This window comes from Alligator mississippiensis, chromosome 6 (genome assembly GCF_030867095.1).
Source record: "Alligator mississippiensis isolate rAllMis1 chromosome 6, rAllMis1, whole genome shotgun sequence".
Taxonomy (NCBI): domain Eukaryota; kingdom Metazoa; phylum Chordata; order Crocodylia; family Alligatoridae; genus Alligator; species Alligator mississippiensis.
In genome coordinates, this window is record NC_081829.1 from 25,781,328 (window position 1) to 25,799,666 (window position 18,339).

Genomic DNA, 18,339 nt, shown 5'->3' on the forward strand with positions numbered 1-18,339 from the left:
TCCTTTGTCCCTTCAGCTTATGCCAGGAACAGAGCCCACTGCAGCCTTGCCTCCCTCCCCTCTCACTCCATGGCTGTGTGCTGGAGTAGTATCACTATGGAAATCTCTCTTTCACCATGTGCTGCCCTAACTTAGTGTAGGACATGCTTCCTAAAAAGATCCCAACCTGCCTCACCTGCCACAGTGGGTTCTTTTCCTGGGGAAAGATCTCAAAGTACTTCTTGGCCAGCTGGATTGGGGGCAGAGTCTGCAAGCGAAGGTTGGTCCAGCACTGTACAAATTTGACCAGGCTCTCAAAGGTGTACAACCCCAGCCGGTCATTCCCATAGTTGGACAGGTGGGTCATGAAGATGCTGATCTGCAGGCAGGGAAAGAGAGTGAGTGTTTAACTGACAAGTAAGATTTCCCTGTGGCCAAGCATGAAGTTCTTTCCTTCTCAGGGCCAACACGGCTATCTGGATTGAGGTAAATCCATGTCTCATAGATGATGGCTGTCCTCCAGTGAAAAGGGAGAACAAGTCCACCCTCGCCCCAACCTGCCCAAAGCAATGGAAACTCAGGAGAGAAGGCAGGAGCTCCTCTCCCATCCCTAAGTAGTGTCTAATTCTGGGAAATTCCAAGAAGAAAGCCTGCAGTACAGCAGAGCACGTTACCTGCCAACCCCTCACAAGGAGCTGTTAGTGCTAGAGGACCCCTTCCACAGCTTCCCCTTCTCATGTGCCTCTTGCAAACATTTCTGCTTGCCCAGGAAGAGACAAGCACAGGCACCAATTGCTGTGTTCAAGCATAAAGTATTGACCCTGGTTCCCAGAGGGCCTAGAGTTGTTTAGGCAGGCAATCTCTGCTGGTCATCAGAAGCTCTGAAAGTGTGTGCTCATCAGAAACTAGGAGCAGAACTCCTGGAGTAGTCCCCCCTGGAAGTCAAAGCTTTCTTTGTCCAGCTCACTGGCATAGATTGCCTGGCCAGGGACAGCCCTGCGTCCCGGTGCCCAGGGCAGACAGGAGTTTCTCACGGCCTATCTCTATGGGCAGGTTTGATTCAGGTTGGAGTGAATATCACAAATGTAGGGAAAACTGGGGGATGGCTCACCCTCTAAAACAGGAATGATGCACCTGAGGTAACAGTCTTCCCCTTCCCTCTCTCTGAGAGCCAGTGCCACCCCTGGCCCAGAGTCTTGAGGTGTGTGACCCTCTTCTGGACTTTCCACCACGGCCAAGGCCTGGGTGCAGGCACAGCCCTCCCACAGCTCGCTCTGCTCCTGAATGCTGGCACAAGCTGTTTGTTCTCAGCCCTGCAGTGCGTGGTAAATAACTGCCTTGTTCAGATGCCACTCCTCACAGGCAGATTCACTTCCCTTGACAGTTTGCTTCTAAATATTTTAGCATGTGGATGCAAGTGCTGCCAGCTGGGGTCTAGTGTGGCTCTGAGGGTTCCCAGGGAACTGCACAGCTCAGGTCTTGCCATGCTGCCACATGCGGTCAAGCACAGAAATACCTCAAGGGTGAAAAATCAGCGGCACAACCAGAGACAGGATGGAGGCAGCCATTTAGCGCCTCTTTGGCGCAACTGAGTGCAGGAGCAAGAGGGTCTCAGAGGCCTTTGGGCCTTGATGGTCATGTGGACATCCACTGCTGGGGAATATGAAGCTGAATCCCATGGAGGATGGACAGCTAGGTCAGCAGAGCCAGCTGCTGGGAAGCAACTCAGGGAGATGCTTCAATACACTTGAAGGGAGGACACCCCACCTCCAAGAAGAGCTGCAGCTGGGCCTTTTTCTAGCATAATGACTTTTGTAATCAATTCCAACTGGATTAACATAGGAGACCAGGTTCTGGCAGCTGTCCCAGCACTCTTCCTCCCTGGCCCCTCCTGGCAGTAGCTGGACACCCCTGTCCACAGCAGAGTGCAGCTAGGGATCAGCCAGGCCCCAGCCTGCTTGTGCAGTGGTTGTCCTGGCTGAAATACCAGCTCCATGTGAGGTGCAGCAGGCCAAGAGCAGGACAGTTCCACTGTGAAGGCACTAGACTGGTGCTCAAGATGTCTCGGTTCAGCTCTGCTCTGCCAGGTTTCTGGTGTGGCCTTGGGAAGTCACTTAGGACCAGAGCCAAAATGGTACTTAGGAGCCTACAATCCCCATTGATTTCCACTGAGTAGGAGTTTGGCACCTGCCTCCCTCTGTGCACTGGATCCTTAGCCTCTCTGGGGCTCTGCTCACTCAAGCTGCAAAGCACTAACCTACAAACATGAACTCCCTCCTGGCAGTGAGTCACGCTGACACTGGGGCCAGCTAGATAGGCAGAGAGGCCATGGCAAGGGACTGCAGAGGGGTAGGAAGAGCAAACAGGAAGAAAAAAACTGCAGGAGTGCAGTCGAAGATCCATCATATCCATCTGCCTCTGAACACGGGACAGGAGGTAGCAGCTGTTTTTCACACTGTGTGCAGCGCAGCCTTGTGCAAGAGGGACAGGACAATAGCTGTGCCAAGGACAACAGTAGGGTTTTGCCCTCATCTGGTAGGTGCTGGTGTGAGAAGTGGGATGTGGGATATAGGAGTCCCTGTCAGGGCATCAGAAGGAATCCCTTCCCTCCACCACCAGAGGAGCCAGCACACAGAGTGAGGCACATGGACCCCCTTTCCCTCCACTGGCACATGGTGCCTGCTGGAGGAGGGTGGCTCTCACGCCACCCCCTCGTTCTAAGAACCTCCTGGGTGCATGCAACAGAGTATGTGTAGGACCTCCATTAAAATCTACAGACCAGTACTGGGAACACCCTTGCCCCAAGCAAGGGGAATTGCAGGGCCTTTTGATTACTCTCCCTAGCATATAGAAGGGAAGCTTCAAATTACCTTTGGTGGCCTGACCTGCCTGGCCATGGCTAGTCTTGGCAACATAGTCCTGAGCAATCCTGCTGCTGTACCCTGTCCCTTAATTGACCCCTGACTAGCCTGGGAGTAGACCTCCTCTTTTCTCAGCATGGCCTGATTTCCTGTATTTAACACTGACAGGGAGCTGAGAGGAAAGGGTAGAGAAGCTGAATGTTCAGAGAATAAGGGAGGGTAAAGAGTCTTCAGAACATAAAACAGGCATCTGTGGGCACAGCAATGACCTGCCTAGCATGTGGCATGAACAGAAGAGCCTGTGAGAAGCACTTAGAAACATCCCCCCTCTCTGCTTCTGGTAAACAGAGTTGAGGCACGTGGCAGCCTGCAAACTGAGACATAAGCAGCTATTCTCCTGGCTGACATCAGGGCTCGCTCACTAGTCAGAAGTTCAAACATCATCTGTTTACACTGCAGAGTTAATCACACACACAAACCCGGAGACTCCAGCATGTGTACCCACACTCACAGCAGGCTGGAAGCACCAAAGAGCCCTGAAAAGAGCCTGTGCCCCAAGCCTGCTACGGATCACTGCCAGGGGATGGTGGCTGGCCAGCTCTCTATCGACTGTGGATGGCTCTATCAGCTGGAGAGGAGTGCAGGGCCCTGGGCTGGGAGGATTGAGACACTCTGTAAACAGGATCAACAAGGATGGCCTTAGTGTGCAAGCTTTCCACTGTTCACTGGAGAAACACCCAGCTGGCCAGAGGAAATGAAAGTGCAAACACAAGTCACAGAAGAAAGGCAAAGCGGAGTCTAAAAGAGCTTGCTTTGGGCAGGGGTCAGGTTAGTCCTCATGGGACAGTTTCACTAGCAGTCTCTGCAGAGGGCATTTAAGACCTGGCTGTAGCGAAGTGGGGCTTTTGGAGGCAGGGGAAGGAATCTGCCTTCACAAAGAACCAGGGGGTCTGAAAATCCCAGCCTCCAAGTGAAACACGGAGCTATGCTGTTTCTCTCCACTTGTCCAGAATGATGCCTCTGACCAGTGAGTACATAATGTAAACACAAGTTTCCTCTTGGGTTCAGTTTGTACTTTGTTTTCAATTGAAAGCTACTGATAAGAGCAGATGTGACAACCAAAAGCACAGGGTGGATTTGCTGGTTGCAGTTTGTGTAAAGGTTATAGCCTCCATCTTGGTTGACTGGGGAATTGAACCAGGGACCGCTAGAACTAGAGAACTTGAAGCCCTACTGCTGGAACTAAAGACCCAAGCTTTTTAGCCACAGGCTGCAACAAACCCACATCCTCTGCAGATAAGACACAAAACAAAGCACAACACACTGACCAATGGGTTGCACAAACAGTTAAATTCTCCACTAGGGTGGTCACAGACTGACATGCAACAACATGGTTCCTGTCCTCTGTCATGCTTATAGTGTGCTGAGTTCAGGCACCCAGAGTGCGCCCTAAGTATTTAGCACCATCTCAAGCACCAAAGCAGCACTACACAGCAGGAAAGAGAAGGGACAGAAAAGAAGTAAATGTAATAAGCAGAGGGGCTGGGCTGACAACAGTGCTGAGCTCCCACACCCCCAACTGGCATCAGTCCAACCCCTCTGTGGTAGCCTGAGCCCACTGTCACATAGCTCAGTTCTCCAGTGTTAGCTGGGTGGAAGTGGGAAAGGCCCCCAGCCCCTCAGTCCACAACAGAAACTGAAGCGAGGCTGAAGACGGCTTAAGGGAGCCTCCTGCTCAGTAGGTTGCTGGAGCTGGGCAAGGTCTGTGGGGAGGAGAAACAGCTGTGTCAGGCCCAGATTGCCTCAGGGATGACAAAGCATCACAGGAGAAACATCTAAAATGGTTTCAGGCAAGTCCAAAATGAAAAGTAAAAATGCTGGGGGGAGGGGAAGCTCTGTAGCAACAAATGCTCGGGAGATGATTCCTTGAGGCAGGACTCATGATCACCGTGCCTGGGGACCAGTCAGATGTGCACAGAACAGAGGGAGCCAAAAACACCTTACCCTTGGCTCAGGGATCAGGCTGGTGATGACTCCCACAGAGCTAACACCCACCTAGTGTCTGGCTGCTCTACATATTGCCCCGCATGCCTGGGGAAGGCTGTGCTTGCTGAGTTTCTACTTGATACAAACTGCTAAGAGATGATGACAGTGCAACACAGTTTGCCAAGAATCTCCATGCATCCAGGACTGTCCAGGTTTTTCTTTCAGGCTATGCAGTCTATCCAAATTTCCTTGCTGGGCTTTTAGCCTCAGGCTCCCTCTGGGCACCAAGTAGGTGCCAGCCCTTTCAGGCAAAGCCATGGGCAAAGGCAGCAGGCTGGGAACTCATCCCTTTTCCTCCCTCATCCTCTGTCCTGGTGTCCCTCACTGCTGAACTTACTGGGTTCAAGAGCACTGTCAGAAAGAGTTCACCACCACGAATGCTTTTGTCCAATTCCTTAGAGCCACCAGGATATTCGTTGTAGAAGATGGTGTGAGTAAAAAGACCACAGGTCTGTCGAGGCAGCACCTAGATGAGCCACAGAGAGAGAAAATGAGAGAGGAAGCAAAGTGTGCATGTGCACTGAGTCCTGAGGAGCATCAAGGCAGTACCCTATGGAATGACAGGGTGACAGCAAGGGACCCAGTATCACCAGTTTGGAGGACTCAGACATTCCAATTAGCCACATGCTTGACCAGCCCTAGACAATGATGCAGGGGGATTAACAAGATAGCAGTACAGCCCTGCTGTGCTTGGCTCTCCATGTTACACCCCCCAGGTGCTGACCTGCCCCATCTGAAAGGCAGCTCAGGACAGATGCTGGAATTGGGCTGGCTGCAGACATTCCTCCACAGGAAAAGCCCTTATGTCCAAAAAGCACCACGTGCTGCTTGCTCCTGCAGAGACAGAGCTTTTGCATACTCTTTCATGTGGATTTTTAGAAGCGCACAGGCATTCAGGAGCCTTCATTCTACCAGCTCACAGCATGCAGACTCTGCTCAGTGCTGACTCGATCTAAGAAACAAGCAACTGGGTTTTTACGAAAGTTCCCCTTCAGTTGTGATCTGTGGGTTTGGGAAGGTCCAAAATTCAGAACACTTGGATGAGCTCCCCATCCTGGTCACTTAGAAACCACCCCTCAGCTGACTGCTCCCAGCATGCCTAATCTAGGGGTCTTTTAGGGCCTTTGCTCTTGCAAGGAGGAACTCACTCACCATGATTCCATTGTGGATGAACCCTCGACGGTACCGGGCAGGCCGCAGGTGCGGATACTCCTCAGTGCTGGTCACCTGGATGCCCCAGATAGATTTCCAGGCCTCGTAGAGCTGTGTGTGGACAGGATAAACCCCAGAATGATGGGGGGCCACAGCATAGCCCAGGTCTGTGGGGATCCCATGCTCCTGTGGGCAGAACAGCATTATCAGCATTGGGGGTACCTCACCTGAAGCACAGTGCTCAGTTCTGGTGAGAGAGGCATACACAGATTGGGAAGAGTCTAGCACAAGGGTGTCAAGCTCATCTGGCCCCAGGGACTTGCTGAGGGTTGCTGGGTCACTCTGCAAGCCAGACTGGGACTGACCCCTGTGTAGCCCCTGAGGTGCCAAGTCCAGCCCAAGTGTTGCATGTGCTGGCCCTGGGGTCCCTGTGCACTTGGCACATGGGGTCAGTACAAGGCGCATGCTGCCGGTGGCACAGACAGCACAAGGGGCTGGTCTGGGTGCCGCATACAGCTCCTGCCCTGGATTGCCCGCACACCACTGCATGCCATGGGCTGGCCCCATGTGCCACATGCACAGCAAACCCCAGGGTTGGTGCATGCCGCATGCCGTGTGCTGCAGGTGGCATAGGGAGCTGGTATGGGGTGTGTGCTGCATGTGGCATCCCACTGGAGCAGCCTGCATGTTGATTCCAGCACAGCCTGGTTAGGACTGGTCCCAGAGCCAGTGCACAGGGCTGGTCCAGCAGCACAACACATGCAGTGTATGCCCCACACCAACTCCCTGTGCTGCGTGCAGGGCGCACAGTGCTGGTTCCTGCCTGTACACTGCATGAAGAGCTTGGGGCTGGGGTGTAGTGTCAGTCCAGTGACCCATGGACCAAACCATACAGTTCTGTGGGCTGGATCTGGCCCAGGAGCTGAATGTTTAACACTCCTAATCTAACAGAAAGCAACAAAAATGACTAGCAGTGTGGGAAACCTGACTTATGAACAAAGGTAGGAAGGGATGAGTTAGTCTAGTCAAGAGAAGACAGGAGATTTGATAAGTCTTCAATTACCTGAGGGGTGTATATGATAAAGAAGATGGATATAACTATTCTCTGTGGCCACCGGGGACAGGATGAGAAGTAAGTTTAAATTCCAACACGGAAAATTTAAATCGAATATTAGGAAAAATTCCCTCACTTTGAGGGTGGTCCAGCAATGGAACCGATTGCCTATTGAGGCTGTGATCTCCATCCCTGCAAGCTTTTAAAAGCACATTAAATAAACACTTGTCTGGAATGGTTTAAACAGGGATGATCCTGTCATGATCAGGGGGCTGGACTAGATGATGTCCTAAGTACCCTTTCAGCCCAATTTTTCTATTATTATCACTTTGTATTTATTTAATCTCCTATTGGCCACGATGAGACTCATGCTAGCAGTACTGCCTACATGCAGCAAGGAACCAGGGATAACACTGGCAGTGGATCTCACAGAAATGGAAAGTTTTGGGTGCTACATGCTCCTCCTTCACAACAAATCTATGCACATGGACAGGAAAGGGTGCTTATCCATCAAATAGGGCATGCAGCAAACTGGGACAGCTGCTAAAAACAAATCTTACGTATGGGGGTCAGACAAATTGCACTGATTTAGAGGCCTGATGTCAGTCCCAGTGACTACAATGGCCCAGCCACCAATGCTGCTGCTGCGGCAAATCCTGATCCCACAATGTCCAGGACAGAATCACCAGAGCAGCAAGACAAAGCTTCCCCTAACAGATGTGAAGAGCAAGGAAGACAACAGCTGGGATCTGTCTGGGGGAGAGGGGGGAGAGCAGACAGGAAGTGAGAGGCGGTGCAGGGTATGGATCTGGGGCTCGGAGCCAAATATTAAAATAGAAGGAAATATCTACATTTCATGACTCTAATGCCACTGAGAGGCTCTGGTGATAATGGGAATAATGACAGCTTTGCCCTGGTGGCTGACAGTGAAACCAGAGCATCTTGATAGAGTGACAGGCCTGTCATTCCCATTGCTCTGTCTGTTTTGAATCTCTTTTCAAAGGACTGCCCTGCTAGTTATGCAGAAAAAAGAGAGAAAATCGTGTTTGTGTCATTTCTGGAGCACTGGAGCTTTGCGGGGTTGAGAGGTCACATGGGCATGAAATAACAGACTCCTATTCCAGAGGGGATTACAGCCAACTTGGCCAATGCACGCTGAAGAAATGCTTGCTTTCAAAGGAATCTGCACACAATGCTTAAACCTGTGCTGGAAACATCAAGCAGACATAGCTCCAGCATTGCATATTTCTTCCTCCTTCACCTGACAATGGGGAAGGAGAGAGGGGAGATTCCCTGTCTTTCTTAGAAAAGAGATTCTCTCTAGCATTGCATTGGAAAGTCAAAGGCCTCCATGTGTTTCTGCCTGAAGCATCCTAATGGCACTGATCAGGTTGACTCCCTTAGAAATCTCATTTGAGCCAATTGAGATGGAGCAGAAAATGTTTCCTCACATTCAGAGTCTACAGCCATTTGAACTGGATTGTAAAGCCAGAATGAATGTAAAACCCCAGCACACAAGTGTGTCACGACCTGTGCTCTGGAATGGGTGCCAGCAAGCGAACTCCCTGCAAGCTGAATGGATGATGCTTCCAGGAGTGGGAGTAGAGCACCAGCTCAGGGATCCAACCTCTGCTCCCAAATGCCCCAGGATCACACACTGGTGCCAGACTTGAGCAGGATCTCAATATATGTCCCAGAGGAGGAACATTTTGGGATCTTGCAACCAAGGCCAATGTTCTGAGAGGACAAGGTGGTGGCTCACCCCCTTACCAGCGCAAACTGCTTGTTGAGCTTCATCTGCTCAGCCAGCACGGTGACATTATGGAAGAGGTGGGGCTGCATGTGACTCCACATATGAGGGAACCACCAGAACTCCTTCCGGTGTTGGAGCAGCATGTCATCTCCTTCATCTTCCTCATTCGTACCTGCAGGGAGGAGAAGATGGGGAAACCAGAAGGGAGAGAGATGCTACATTTACCATGAAATCTCTAGCTAGTTACAAACACAAACAGGGTAACCAGGGACCTACTAGCACTGCAACATGCTGCTAGAGGCAGCCCCACCATGTTTGGTCAGCAGATCCTAATACAGTGGTTCTCAACCTCCTTAGACTCAAAGCACTTGTAGGAAAATGCCAGCTCTTCGTTTTCACTACATTTTTGACTACAGAAGAATAATAGAGTAAATCACCTGCTGCAAAGAACTCAGAAAGGCCAGACCAGGTCAGAAAGCTTTTAACACTGTGGATTCCTGTTTGAAATCTTGTTTATCTTGTAAATCATGTTTGCACACTTAAGAACTAACATTGTGTGGCACCCTGTAGCACCCTTGAAAGGATTTCATGGCACCCCAGGGTGCCATGGCACTGTGGTTGAGAATCAGTGCTAGAAGAAATGGACCTAATTAGACAGGCCCTGACTGAGAACCGCAGGCTGTTCCCACAGCCTACTATATACTCTGGGGAGCCATCCCTGGAGACAAGACAGACAAAGAGGAATGCGAAGCAGCTGCTAAGAGCTTACCTGTGTGGTAGAATTTCCCAGAGAAGCCCAGGTTGAAGGTGAAATTGGGCACTAAAGTTCTCAGCTTGTTCTGAGTATTCAGTAGAGCCTGTTGGAATGAAAGGAAAAAGGAAGGGTTCATATCCCATTGCTCCATCACATCTCTCTGCACTTTACTGGTTTCCAGTTCAGTTCTGGAAGGGAAAGAGACAGCACAGACACCCTGTGGAGGTTAGTGGCAGGGAACCATACTCTGCAGAGTAGGGCCATGCTACAGAGGGACCTCCTCTTAATGTGCTCCCCGAGAGAGCTTCCACACAACCGCCACACAGGCCTGAGCTCCAGTCTTTACAGTAAGAAGTTTTGCCTTGCTGAGTGAAAGGATCACCTCAAGAGTCACAATCATGTCACTCCCTTTTATTCATATTCGCAAAAATCACAGACATGGACATGGAAAGCAAATCCTGAGACAGAGCGGGGCAGTAGATAACATCTCCTAGCAGCAGCTTCTTAAGCTTTCCTGTCTCAATACCAAGGCTCCCCTCACCTCCACTGCTGGCTGGGACCAGGCTGAGTTCTTTCTTGCTCCCTGGGGTTGCAATCTAAGGAATAGCAAGGCTCCCTGTCCCTGATGGGCTAGGGTTTGAGACCAGATAGTGCACAAGGAGAGAGAGAAAATTAATTGAATCCTTGATTCCTAAAGTAAGTGAAGGGAGTGCTTTAAAGAGCCAACCAGAGCTCCCAGAACTGCCTGGACAGGGTTCCCTGGGTTGCCCTAGGGGGACCAAAAACTTTTTTGCAGTCATGCCACAAATTAGCCTGGAATATTCACCAAGCGCCACTCCAGTCCACCTCATCTGCTTGACCTGCTGCTTTGCTTTCTGCTCCCTGCTCAGCTTGGTGCTCTTTTTTCTACTCCCTGCCCTGGGCTGCTTCTCCCCTCCCCAGTCTGCTGTGTGCAACACACATGCAATCTGCCTGTACCACCTGCAGCATGTAGGTTTGCCACCCCTGCCCCTGGGACAATAAGGGCCAACCTTTTTAGCAGGCATGCCACAAGGTAAGCCCTGTATCTTCCCCAGGTACAGCTACAGACCTTTCTCTGCTTGATCTGTTGCTCTGCTCTCTTCTCCCTGCCTTATCTCCTGCTGTTCTCCCTGATTCCTTCCTAATCTGCTACATGCTATATCAGGGGTGGGCATAATACAATCCGCAGGCTGAATTTGACCTGCCAGGCCACACTATCCAGCTGGTGGGGCCCCTAAAAAATTTAGAAAATTAATATTTATCTGCCCCTGGCTGCCTGTCAAAGACGACAGGAGCCAGCAGCAGTAGGACCCAGGGGATGCCACCGCAGGACCCTGCAACAACAGCAAGGCCTGCCTTCCCCCACCTCCCCTCCCAGTCTGTCTGGGCTGCACCAGCAGGGAGAAAGGAGAGCTGGCCCAGATCCACAGAGCCCCTGCCAGACAGGACCATGCACTCCTGCTGCCCCACTGCTCCTGCTGGGTCCTGCTGGCACTGCTCCTGGGACACTGGCGCAGGCCCTGGAGGGCTCCTGCCTGGCTGTCGCTGTGCTCCCATGCGCCCACTCAGTCCCAGTCCCCCCTCCACCACAGCGCCACAGTACAGGTGGGAACCAGCACACACAGCCCCAACCCCACACACCCTGTGCTTGCCCATCTGGGCTGAGCAGCGGCAGCGTGGGACAAACTGCTGCCCAGCATGGGGGGGAAAGCAGCCCCTCTTCCTCCCACAGCCAGCACTTCCTGGTCTGGCCACTTGGAGCCTGTGCAGAGCTGTCCTGTATCTCATATGGAGATTCTGCTCAAGTCTGGCAGCAGTATGTGATCCTGGGGCATTTGGGAGCTGAGGTTGGATCCCTGAGCTGGTGCTCTGCTGCCTCTGGCATCACTGCTGCCTCTGGGCTGCCCCATGGGGCAGCGGTGGCAGCGCAGAGCAGACACAGGGCAACCCTGTATGGGCTCTGAGTGGCTGAAGCAGGAAGCACTGGCAGTGGGAGGTGGAGGGGCTGCTTTTACCCCACACTGAGCAGCAGTTTGTCCTGCACTGCCACTGCTGAGCCTGGGCCCCGCGCTGGCTCCGGGCTTGCCCATCAAGGCTGAGCAGCAGCAGCTGAGCAGAAACTGCTTCTCGGCACAGGGGAAAGTGGCTTCTTCCCACTTGCTGCCTCTGGGCAGTTTTTGCTGCGGCCACCCGGAGCCCACACTGTGTTAGGGTGTGGTGCAGCTCCTTCACCGCTGCTTCTGGGCTGCCCATTGTGACAGCAGTGGGAGCAGCCACAGGGCAGCTCACAGGTGGCAGTGAAGGAGCTGAATTGCAGCCCAGCATGGCGTGGGCTCCAGGCAGCTGCAGCAAAAAAATGCCCAGCGGCAGTGATGGGGAGGGGCCACTTTCCTCTGCGCTGAGCAGCAGTTTCTGCCCAGCTGCTGCTGCCACCACTCAGTCCCAACAGGCAAGCCTGGAGCCAGCACAGGGCATGCAGGGTTGCGGCTGCACATGCTGGTCCCCACCGCTATGGCTGCATGCAACCAGGTGGTGCAAAGCAGGCACGGGGTGCGCTGGGGCTGTGTGTGTTCATGGTGCCAAGGAGGTGCTGCAAGTTGCTTGGGCTCTGGCTGTTGCGGGGCAGATGTTGACCAACTCAAAGAGGTGCATGTGGGGGGGCAGAGGCTCCTGTGCACACCCCACATACCATCAAACCCTTCCTGCAAACCCCACAGCCACACCCTCTCCCACACACAATCACACACCCCACAAATACTGTACCCGCACACATCCATACACCCACCCACCCATACCCCCTGACATCCCTGCACACCCCACACACTATACAAAAGTAAGAATGCATTTTGAGCTATTATGCAATCACTTCTACATATACAGCACAAACACATACAAATCAGGACAAAAATATATTTTTTAATTAAATTAAAATATATTATTATGGGAGTTTGATTTTTAGTATGTAATTTGTTTTTTTCCCCCCCATTCTAAGATGACAAACCCTTTTCCCCAAAGGAGTACTTCCTGGGGCAAAGAGAGGGACTTCTGGTGGCAAAGGCCAGAGGTCAGGGCGAGATTTCTGGTCGACAAGGGGGTGGGGCCCCTGTCAAGGGGCGGGGCTACCCATGCAGCCCTCAATAGCTTGCCAAAACTCGGTAAGTGGCCCTCTGCCCAAAATAACTGCCTGCCCCTGTGCTACATAGAGAGGCTGCCTCTGCCACAGGTTGACTAACCCTGCCCTAGTACATCTCCCTGGGAGGTATCCCGGATCTTGTCTTGTATGAAAACTCCAAAAACCTTTTTCTTTTTTGAAGGCACATGCCTCTGGAGGGAAACTGAGGGGAGATGGCATCCCAGACAAGTCAGGAAACCTTCAGGTTCAAAACATGAGGCTCTTCCTTGCTTTTTGGTATTACCCCATAATACCCTAAATAGTTATGATAGCAAGAGGACAGCTTTCTGCCAGATTTCCAGTAGGTTAGCAGCATGGCAAATGAGCATCAAGGGAGGGACAAGATGACAGACAGAAATGCAACCCATAATAGAGAGAGATACATGTCACAAACAGTAGGGTACAACCCAATTCCAATCAAACACCTTGGGTGGAGAGTAGTGTACCTCCAAACCCCCACACTGGGACCCTGCTCAGGCTTGGGGAAAACAACAGTGATACAGCTGCCTTTCAGAGCCATTTTTAATCAAGCAAGGACCTGGCAGGAGCACTGGCTGCAGGTAAATCAGGAACTGCCTGGTGACGGAGGGAGGTGGCCATGGCCCAGACAGTTATTTGCATTTTAATAGCTTTTCTAAGAAGTGAGGGCTCAGTGATTGCAGCAAGGTGAAGGTGATGACCTAGCAATGACAGACCTGGGTTAGATACTGCAGAGCTAGGAAACCACATGTAGTATGCATCCAGTCTCTTCCTGGACCACTGAAGCACAGAAGAGCTTCCTGAATCAGCTGTATTTATCAAATTCCTCAAGGCACAGGATAGCACCTTAGGGCAGCCCCTGTGTGGCCCACTCTATACAGGCATTGTTTGGACACATTTGTGAGAGCAACAGCCATGATCACACAACCCTATACCACAAGAAGACCAGCTTTATGCTATACTGCTCATTCAGTTACCAAAGGGCAAAAACACAAATCACTGCAATTACAAGTATTTCAAAGAAGTGTCCATCATGATTTCCCTACAACATTAATCCAGGAGCTCATGTGATCATCACCTCCCTCCTCCATCTCCAGGCCATGCACCTGCCTTTGGCGAGTGAGGGCAAGTGGTGGAAAAAGTCAGAAGCTGTTTAAGCCAACCTGTGCAACTAATTAGTGCCAACTCATTAACTGCATTCACTGAACATTCCTTCTCCTGTTTCTTATACACATGGCTCAAGGTAGGCACTATAAGGGGGTATGAGAAAACAAGGGCCTAGTGCCAACTGCAGATGCACAGCACGGTGCCAAACAATGTCAGCTCAATTATTTCTAGGGGGCCAAGGATGGGTTTCAACCTGTTCAAGAGTCCCCATTAAACCCAGCTTCTCCAGTGAGAAAGGCCAGACTCATCCATCCTCTCTTGCCTTAATCATGCCTTATAGCAAAGGCAGAATTAGACTCTGATGAGGAGTAGCCCTACACTGAAGAATATGTGCCCAACATCACCATACAGAAAATGAGGCCACCCTCACTCCCACAGAGCCAGAGATATTCTGAAGAAGAAACCAGCATGTGGTATTTTTTGGAACTTATGATCAATGCATGCTTGGGGCAGGTGTCACGCTGACAGACCTGATGGCTTATGTCCCCCACAAGGTACAGAACAGACAATGCCCTGTGAACATTTGTCACCATTGGGCTGGACACAATCACCAGGGCTAAGTACAGACAGTTAAAAAGCTGAAGGCTAAATCGTTTCAGTCTTTGCAGGTTAGTCTAAACTGTGCAGATTGAACCAATAAGGAAGTGAACAAGACCTTCACTTCTGATTCAGGAAATGCAGCCACATGCCTGCAGTGGCTCAAGCCAGAAGCTGGGGGATGTTAGAGCATGCCTGCCAACAACTGCCAAAGACGAAGGAAGACAGAAGCCCTCTAAGGTATTTCCCCCTCCCCCCAACCCCTGCTCCAGAGGAGGGGGGATGGCCAAGCACAAGCCCAGGTAAGCTGGAGGGTGGGGACCCCAGCCTGGGTATGCAGGTGGGGGGGCCTCCCTGCTCAAGTGGTAGGGGGGCAGCCATTGCCAGATTAAGGACAGGGGGGTGGGGGGAAGGTAATGGCATTGAATTCATAAAAGCTTGAACCAGCAAGCATGTATTGAACACAGCACTTTGCCACCTCAAGCACAAGACAGAACAACCAAAAACCTTCACCTAAGCTAAGATACAGCCCAGTAAAACACAGTGGGAACACACACAGCTTAGTCTAACTTAAAATGGAATGTAATAAAGCAAAAAGACAAAAGAAAGCCTGCGTAAATGTTACTTAATCTGGAGGGCAGCCTGTCTCCTTACAGCCAGGTATTTACAAAGTTCTTGCTTAAGTATTCCAGTCTCCCTCCCACCTTTTACAGGTTTTGCTTTATAATGCAAATGTAGTTCTCTGCTTTCTTTGGTGTAACTAGCTCAAGCTGCCTACAACCCTCTCCTGATCCTCTGTCTCTAGCACATACATGTAACGATTGTGCCAGGTCTTTGCCAACTCGTCCCACCTCACAGTCTAGTCCTACAGGGCTTGACGCCAGTACACTGAACTGGTGAAAGGGGGATTAAAGCCCCTCCCAGACCCCATCCAGGGTTTGCCTTGGGAGGGAAGGCAGTCCCTCTCAGGCTGTTGCCTGCCTGTGCCCCACACCCTCCTTCAGCAGAGAGCAGGGGGTGTGGGCAGCACACTGAGCTGGGCCTTGGAGGATTAAAGCCCCTCCCAGACCCCAGACCCAGCTAGGGTTTGCTTGGTCCCTCTCAGGCTGTTGCCCTGCCCTGCCCCACGCCCCCACCAGGCAGACCAGGCTATGGTCCCCAGCCAGGTTTCCCAGCTCTCCCCCCCCAACCTTAGCCAGCTCTCACTGCTCCAGCTAGAGGGCAGGGCCAGCCTGGCATTCTGAAGCAGACAGCACAGCCCAGCCCAGGGCTCCAAAGCATGCTGGGAGACTCTGATTTAACTTGAACCAGGCAGGGGTCTGGGACAGAAGTTCCATAAGCCAGTTTGACCTCAATCAGTTAAGTCTGATACTACATTTAACCAGATTTATCTTAAACCAGTTTTGGCCATTTTGAAACTGGTGTATGTGCACTGAACTTCTGTTCTGTTACAAGTTTAAACCAGTTTCTGATCACTTAAATGGGTTTATATGTAACTTGTCCCTACCCCTTCCATGCCAGGTCAGAGATGCATACCTGCAGTTCATCGGGAATTAGATTTGAGACCCTTGCCTTTTTTCACACAGCACACTGCAGCATTCAGAGTGTAACAGTTCCCAGGCACAGTGCCCCCAAACATTGGTGTTACACAAGAGGTGGGGCAGGCACTGTGGAAGATGCCCTGTGCCACATGGTTGCACCTCCATTGATAACTTTGATGTGAAAAGCATCACTTTCTTTTATCATCTCCAGAGGCTTGCAGGCCTCTTCACTTTTTTCTGTTCTACTGCAAGGCAGCTCCAGCTACTCAAGTTTTCTGTGAAGGTGAGCAAGAAGAGACAGGCTAAGAGGCTTAACATTCCTCTGCACTGAGGGAGATTTAAAGCCTGGCTTGGGTTACTATGACAACACATCTGTCAGCTGATAAATCCTAAACAACCCGGTTTCACAGCAGGCAATTCTATTGTTTACAGAGAGGGACCCCAGGGAAGAGGTGGGGCTGAGGGAGCCCAGAAACTCGGAGACTATGGAGCATTTGTCAGACTGCTTTCTTGGCAGCTTTGCTGTTAATGATGTGCTAGACCTTGTGCTGACCCTTGGTCCTTCCTTACAGCCCACTCAGGAAGCAGCACAATGTAGGTTCAGATTGACATCATTTTCCCCCTTACATGGGGTAAGGGAGATGGAGGGAGCTAAACAAAGGCCGCAGAGGAAATGCCTTTAATAAACTGCATGTCAACTTTTTCTTAGGGTACTAACACAAATAGGTGAGGGAGCCCTAGTCATGTGAAGTAATATACGCATGGCGGGGGATATGGTACTTCTAACAGCAGTAGTGGGATGAAGTAAGTGTGGGGACTGGCAGTCAGGAGACTGGTTGTATTCCCAGTCATGCCGCTCAATTGGTTCTCAACATGCATTTGGCTTCACTCTGTCTGAGTTTCCCCCTCTGCAAATGGGACAAAAGTGAGACCTCATCTCACTCCATAGCAGTAGTGTGAAGCACAGTTCATCTGTCAAGTGCTTCTGGGAGGGAAGGTGCTAGAGAAAGGCAGAATAAGATATCAGCCAAGACAGGGCTGTTCAACTGGTGCTCTGCAAGGGGTTAACATGCAGCCCATGGGCTCCTGCTTAACTGCCACTCTGCCCATTGCTCTTGCAGCAGAGGTGGTGGCTGGTGACCAGGTCTCCAAGTTCCCTCTTCTTTCTCCAGCTTCTTGGTGCCTGGCCCTGCTCCTGGTGCCTGGCCAGAGGGGACCAGACTGCCTGTGCTATGTGCCCTCACCAAAGGAGGGAGCTGGGATGCCTGCATTACAATGTGGGTAGCCTATGGGTAGCTCAGCAGCTGGATGGAGCCATGAACATGGCAGAGGGGAGCTGCATGTGTGGTCAGGAGAGCAGGACCCTTGGTACATGGCCTCCAGGTTTGCGACCCATTCTGCATGCAGCCCCTGGCTGCCCAGAAACTAGACTGCCCTGAGCTGGAATATGAAATGATCACACAGTTGTAAGCAGCCCCTCAACTTCCTGTGCTTAGGAAATGCCAGCTATTTTCATGGCACTGGCCTCAGTCTGCCGCAGTAGACTTAGAGCTTGTTCCTCACCTATCCTCAAGGAAGTGCAAACACAAAATCCTTTTCCCCTACCCATTCCTCAGGCAGTTCTGAGTATCACAAACTGGAATCCTTCAGCCACCTCCACCCTGGGGAGAGTCCTGGGGAGTCCTGACCTTTAACTGATTAAGAGTCCTTCCCTGGACTTGAACAAGGAGCACAGCAAGGCTAGCACAAGGAGGAAGAGATGGGACTCAGTCTCCCGTTTCAGAAAGAAGCTGTTCTCACTGCTGCTCACCTGCCACCCCAGTCAAATTTGGACCTATCTTCCGCTCGCTCTGGTAGACAAGGTCTCTGGACTACAGGTGTCATTCCAGTTTTTAACTTAGCTCCATCAATCAGCTGTGACCCAAATGATGGACACCTAATTCCAACTCCCCGACACATGGACACTATCAAAAAGGTATTTAAATTTCCTCACTTGGACCTGCAATGGGCTGCCTCTCCTAACTGGAGTTTAAAAAAACTCTGATGACCCTAAATATTTACTGTAAAGCACATACTGAAAGTAAGTAAAAGAAAAGTTCCCGTTCTGGTGTAACAGAACTAAAAAAGCTCACATATTTCCACTGCTGGATCAGCAGAAGAATTTACAATCATGATGAACTCAGACAAGGCTGGTGCACAGATGATATCCCCCTTAATTGGGGGGTTAGGAATTCTAGTGGGGGGTGGGGTGTTACAGCCTGACTATCTTGTTTAACTTGCTATTTGAGCTGCCAACTCTTTTGTGTATGGTATGATGCCCATG

At 51.2% G+C, this 18,339-nt stretch overlaps 1 protein-coding gene across 6 annotated transcripts in view; it reads right to left on the reverse strand.

The window, feature by feature from the left end:
- The window catches only part of NDST2 (N-deacetylase and N-sulfotransferase 2), a 246,320-nt gene that overhangs the window by 12,356 nt on the left and 215,625 nt on the right, over positions 1-18,339 (reverse strand). For all 6 annotated transcript variants that reach the window (XM_059729732.1, XM_059729729.1, XM_059729731.1 and 3 more), the window contains 5 exons: positions 9,615-9,702; positions 8,863-9,017; positions 6,039-6,224; positions 5,224-5,352; positions 176-358 (listed from right to left, as the gene is read on the reverse strand). In XM_059729732.1, the coding sequence (XP_059585715.1) occupies positions 176-358; positions 5,224-5,352; positions 6,039-6,224; positions 8,863-9,017; positions 9,615-9,702 (741 nt within the window). The remainder of the gene's footprint in view (positions 1-175; positions 359-5,223; positions 5,353-6,038; positions 6,225-8,862; positions 9,018-9,614; positions 9,703-18,339) is intronic.